The sequence below is a fragment of the Sebastes fasciatus genome, chromosome 8 (genome assembly GCF_043250625.1).
Source record: "Sebastes fasciatus isolate fSebFas1 chromosome 8, fSebFas1.pri, whole genome shotgun sequence".
Lineage (NCBI taxonomy): Eukaryota > Metazoa > Chordata > Actinopteri > Perciformes > Sebastidae > Sebastes > Sebastes fasciatus.
Window position 1 is genome coordinate 34,705,172 of NC_133802.1, and position 5,596 is coordinate 34,710,767.

At 42.4% G+C, this 5,596-nt stretch overlaps 1 protein-coding gene across 1 annotated transcript in view; it reads left to right on the forward strand.

The window, feature by feature from the left end:
* commd7 (COMM domain containing 7) overlaps positions 1-4,406 on the forward strand; it is a 7,634-nt gene extending 3,228 nt beyond the window's left edge. Inside the window, exons 5-9 of the mRNA XM_074642715.1 lie at positions 153-190; positions 847-937; positions 2,020-2,069; positions 2,882-2,930; positions 4,100-4,406. Coding sequence (XP_074498816.1) covers positions 153-190; positions 847-937; positions 2,020-2,069; positions 2,882-2,930; positions 4,100-4,176 — 305 coding nt within the window. The 3' untranslated portion in view covers positions 4,177-4,406. The remainder of the gene's footprint in view (positions 1-152; positions 191-846; positions 938-2,019; positions 2,070-2,881; positions 2,931-4,099) is intronic.
* Positions 4,407-5,596: the final 1,190 nt, after the last annotated feature.

The following is a 5,596-nucleotide window of genomic DNA, read 5'->3' on the forward strand; positions in this document are numbered from 1 at the left end:
CAGTCAATCAATAACAGGGGTCAGATTTATAACAGGGGGCTAAGTATAGCTGCTGTCCTCTTTATGACAGCATGTCATGTTGTGAAGGTGGAACCCAACTCTCATTGTTCATTATTGTGAAACCAAACCTGCTTTATCTGTTCACTCCTCAGGACTAAACGAAGACAAGGCGGCTCACTTTTCACAGCAGGTAACTTTCACTACTCTTTGAAGACCTCAATAGGAGGGTTAAAGGGAGAGTTTGTTTTTACAGTAGACAAACAGGAGTACCAGCACGGGAGCAAAGCTACGTACTGCTGTGGACGTGGGCAGCAGATACACGTGTTTTAAACACCAAAAAGAATCTATATCAGTTTTAGTGCATGCTAGATTTAGAATATTTTCATCACTTTATCGCCCTTTCCGACGGGGAACTGAAACTGTTATCTATGCTCTCTTCAAAGCCACCAGACTCCGTTGATAAAAACAATAATTTCCCCTCGCAGAACAAAGGAGTTGCTGGATTACCGCTGCCTCGATCCGTTAGTTTGTTTGTGTTATTGTGGGACTTTGGTGTTTTAAAGGGTTAATTCAAATTCACCAAAGTCACACAATAACACAAAAAAAACAAAAAAAAACATTATTAACATTCATAAATTTGTCTATAATCGACCAAATCGACAATCCAATAGATAACTTTGGGTAAAAAATCCCCTGAAATTCATCATTTATAATCTGATGATGATCCAGTACATAGATCGGTTAGAATCACATTAATCTTGTTGCCTTCTGTGCTTTAAAAGTCACATAAAATGCCTTCTTATGATCTTTTAATGAGCACCGGAGTCTTTCCTCTGTACGTTGCAGTGGGGCGAGCACTACCCAGCGCTGTCCAGACTCGCTGTGGGACAGACGCTGACGGTCAACCAGCTGGTGGACATGGAGTGGAAGTTTGGAGGTAAACCACACACGCTGCATCAAATTTTAGCTCTTGACAAAATTATAGGTTCACTCTAAGTCTATTTCTGGGCCCTGCAGTCATCTGTCCTCTCAAACCTCCAGCACATATTCATGAACACACACAGAGGCTCTAGTCTAACGGAGCCATTAGCATAGCTTATGTCCTCTTAATTCCTTGTTGTGGCTCATTTAAACGCCTCAGCTGATGGGTTTCTATCAGGCCTCATTGTTTATTCATACAACCTAATGACTTCTTAAGACTCACGGGTAATAGAAATGCTAATACGCCGAGCAGGAGAATCATTAGCATTATGTTGAGCTTTGCTGAGAGCTGATCTTCATGTTCAAAGACACTGCGCTCCGGTTTGTGAGGGGATCGGACAGGGAGAGCTTGTACATGCTGCACTCCTCAGGAGTTTACTTGACTGCTGTTATTGACATGAAAACCTTGAGACTGTGTCTCTGCATGTCGCCAATGAGTCGGCTGTAAACGGTTGATCATCTGAGGGGTCTTGACTAGTCTGAGGGACAATATGGCAAAAATCTATAAGCTGTTTTTTGGATGATAGTTGTTGCATTTAAAAGACATTTACACCGTATATCTTTGAGAAACGATCATTAGTGATGCAGAGGTGATGATCAGTAGGGCTGGGACGATTCACGTCATCTCCCGATTCAATACTATCACGATACTTGGGTGCCGATTCGATATGTATTGCCATTCTACAAGTATTGCGATTCGATATTGCAATTTTTGTTAACATTTTTTACCACTAGGCCATGGGAAAAAGTTGAATCATACACTAAAAATGTTTTGATTTTCAGCATGTATGTACTCAGAGATGTCCTGAAGTCAAATATATCAGGGTCATTGTCCTTGTAAACAAATTAGTGGCGTTAAAACAAATTTGTGTTAACGTGTTATTATCGCTTTCTGTATAAATTTAGTAAAAAAAATTAAAAAAATTAACCAGCATTTTGCTCTTTAAAGCTGAAAAAAACACAAATGTTCCTGTTTGTGATTTCATTGATCATTTTGTATGAATCAAAGTATCATGATGTGTTTTCTGACCCTCACAGTGACTGTCGGCACCAGTGAAGTTCAGAAAGTGGGCAACATCTTCCTGCAGGTATGAAAGCTCTGTGTGCACACAGTAAGGATGATCATTTTGAAAAAAAATCTTAACCGATAACCAACCCTCGTTAACCGATTATTAACCGTTAACCAACAAGATTTTTGCCTCATATGCAGCGGTGCTCCAGCTGCAGTGAATGAGCGGGAGCGTTAACTTAGCTACGATGCTGCGTGTAGTGTCGCGGACATGCAGCCACTTTCCCAGTTAAAGTCTCCACCACACATTTAGTTTAGTTCAGCAGGTTGTCAGCTGTGTGTCTGCCCGGATTAACGATAGCGATTGTCCGTCAAACAGTGTGTGTGTTTGTGCTACGTTAGCATCTGTAGCTCTGCTGGTAGCTCCGTGCTCGCCGCCGCAATGACAGAGCAAGTGTTCAACAGACAGTGTGTGTGTGGCGGCGGGGAGTGTGTGTTGTCGGTGGCGTTCTAGCTGTGAACGTAGGTGTAGCAGACAGTGTGTGTACAGTTTATTTGTCGGTGGATAAATGCTACGAGGCTACATCTCCTCCACTTAAGCGAGCCAGAGACCGGAGCCAACTTCCTGTATCTGTGACTCTGGCTCCGCCTCTTGAGGTGGACCAGCTTTTCTCTTTAAAGTGGCGAGCCTCTCCTCTGAGTTTTTCTCAACTTTTTAATGAATTATTAATATTTATTTTAACTGATTTAACCGATAACGTTTATCGGTTAAAATGCTTAGTGTCGGTTAACGGTTAAACGGTTAATTATTAACATCCCTAGTGCACAAGTATACAGTTACATAACTCTTTGCTCAGTTTTGTTGAACAGTTTTTTGTTGTCCTCCTGCAGTTGAAGCTCGTGGTCAGAAAGGGGAATTCCACTGAAAACGTCTACATCGGTGAGCGATTGTGTGCCGTTACTGACTCAGACAGCACTGGAAACATTTGTTCACTGAATTTATTGTGTGTGTCAAAAACCTTCCGCCTACCCGGACCTCAGAGTGTCAGAACCAGATAAGTGAATCAACGTTTGAATGAAGACATACAGCAGATGAATGGACTGGAGATATCAAGCATACCCGACGTTGTTGAAATATTTAAAACTATTCTGAGCGATGAATCAGGTCTGCAGGTTCTTCTGTAAATATGTGCTGCTGTGTTGCTTTACACAAGCAGAGATGTGTTTTAAAGCAGCAGGGATGCACAGTTTGCAGAAGTAGTGGAGAAGAAAATACAGCTTTACCCACTGAGATGGACATCAGCTACTCATCTTCTCCTTTTGGAAAAACTTAACAGATACACACAGCCAAAACCACGAGCCTCTGGCTGCGGTTAGCATTTAGTGAATTATCAGTTAGAGTCAAATAGTCCATAAAGCAGGGGATGCTTTAGGGCGGGGCTACCTTGTGATTGACAGGTCGCTACCACGGCGTTGTCCGGTCTGGGAGTTGTCCGTGTTTACATCTTAAAACTTTAACCCTTTCACAGCGTGTTTTTAGTTCATCAGAGTTAATCATAATATCTTGGTCGCCAAAAAATGTCTTATTATTCAGCTTTCGGTTATACTTAGCTCCACCCTCTGGTGTCTGGTTGCAAAAGACCAAGATGACAACGGCCAACCCAAGGTGGTGATGACCAAAAACCAAGGTGGTGACGGCCAAAAACCAAGATGGCGACGGACAAAAACCAAGATGGTGACGACAGAAAACCAAGATGTTGACGGCCAAAAACAAAGATTGCGACAGCTTAAAACCAAGATAACAACAGCCAAAAAACAAAAAAGTAACAGCCAAAAACCAAGATGGCGACAGTGTTTTTACATACTTTAAAAGGTGTCCGGAGGGGAACTTTAACTACTCAGCTTTTACTGCCAGCAAATCAGAAATTTCAAACTCTTCACTTCCAGATGATTATTCCCTTTACAGCTACCAAACCAGTTTTTGCAACATCAAATGAGAAAGAGCTGTCATGAAACAGGATGAACGGTCGTTTGAAACCTTGTATTTAGTGTAATAGAGCGGTTCTCCGTCAGTAACAGTTTCCTGTTGTCTTCCCTCATCTCTTCCAGAGTTGACGCTCCCACAGTTTTACAACTTCCTACATGAGATGGAGAGAGCCAAGGCCAGCATGGAGTGTTTCAGCTGAGTGTGAGTGTGAGTGTGAGTGTGTGTGTGTGTGTGTGTGTGTGTGTGTGTGTGAATGTCAGGCTGTAGCTGCAGGGCAGTGTGTGGTATGTATTACATCATGTTGTGTGTCTGTGTGTGGCACTGACGCCTCCATCCCCCTCCCAGTGACTGAAGCTAAACACATTATATTTACTGCCAGACATTTCTACACAAACAAACATGAATAAAAAAATAAATGTGTTCTTTCAACTTTGCTTTCTGTGGGTCATTCCTTCCATCGGGTTTCTGTTCCTGTTTTTAGAGCTGAGATGTGAAAGTCTTACGTTTCGTAGATACTTTCTCCTCGTCTGTCGTTCAGATGAAACCTGAGCGAGCCCTGTGGGGAAATGTTTCCATTCCGATCCCAAAATGAAACCTGAAAAATTAAGAGAAAGTGAATCCAACCTCACCCAGACCTGTTCTATCAAGTTCAGTCCTGTAGTTGTTTCTCTGCATGAATAATACTGTGATTTAGGAACCAATTTAGATACCAATATTGCGTACATAATATTTTATACATTTACACAGTCATGTATATGTTGACCTTTTCCACCCAACATACCATGATGACGACGGCTAAAAACCAAGATGACGACGGCTAAAAACCAAGATGGTGACGGCTAAAAACCAAGATGGTGACGGCTAAAAACCATGATGACGACGGCTAAAAACCATGATGACGACGGCTAAAAACCAAGATGATGACGGCTAAAAACCAAGATGACGACGGCTAAAAACCATGATGACGACGGCTAAAAACCATGATGACGACGGCTAAAAACCAAGATGATGACGGCTAAAAACCAAGATGACGACGGCTAAAAACCATGATGACGACGGCTAAAAACCAAGATGATGACGGCTAAAAACCAAGATGATGACGGCTAAAAACCAAGATGACGACGGCTAAAAACCATGATGACGACGGCTAAAAACCAAGATGATGACGGCTAAAAACCAAGATGACGACGGCTAAAAACCAAGATGACGACGGCTAAAAACCAAGATGACGACGGCTAAAAACCAAGATGACGACGGCTAAAAACCATGATGACGACGGCTAAAAACCAAGATGACGACGGCTAAAAACCAAGATGACGACGGCTAAAAACCAAGATGACGACGGCTAAAAACCAAGATGACGACGGCTAAAAACCAAGATGACGACGGCTAAAAACCAAGATGACGACGGCTAAAAACCATGATGACGACGGCTAAAAACCAAGATGACGACGGCTAAAAACCAAGATGACGACGGCTAAAAACCATGATGACGACGGCTAAAAACCATGATGACGACGGCTAAAAACCAAGATGACGACGGCTAAAAACCAAGATGACGACGGCTAAAAACCAAGATGACGACGGCTAAAAACCATGATGACGACGGCTAAAAACCA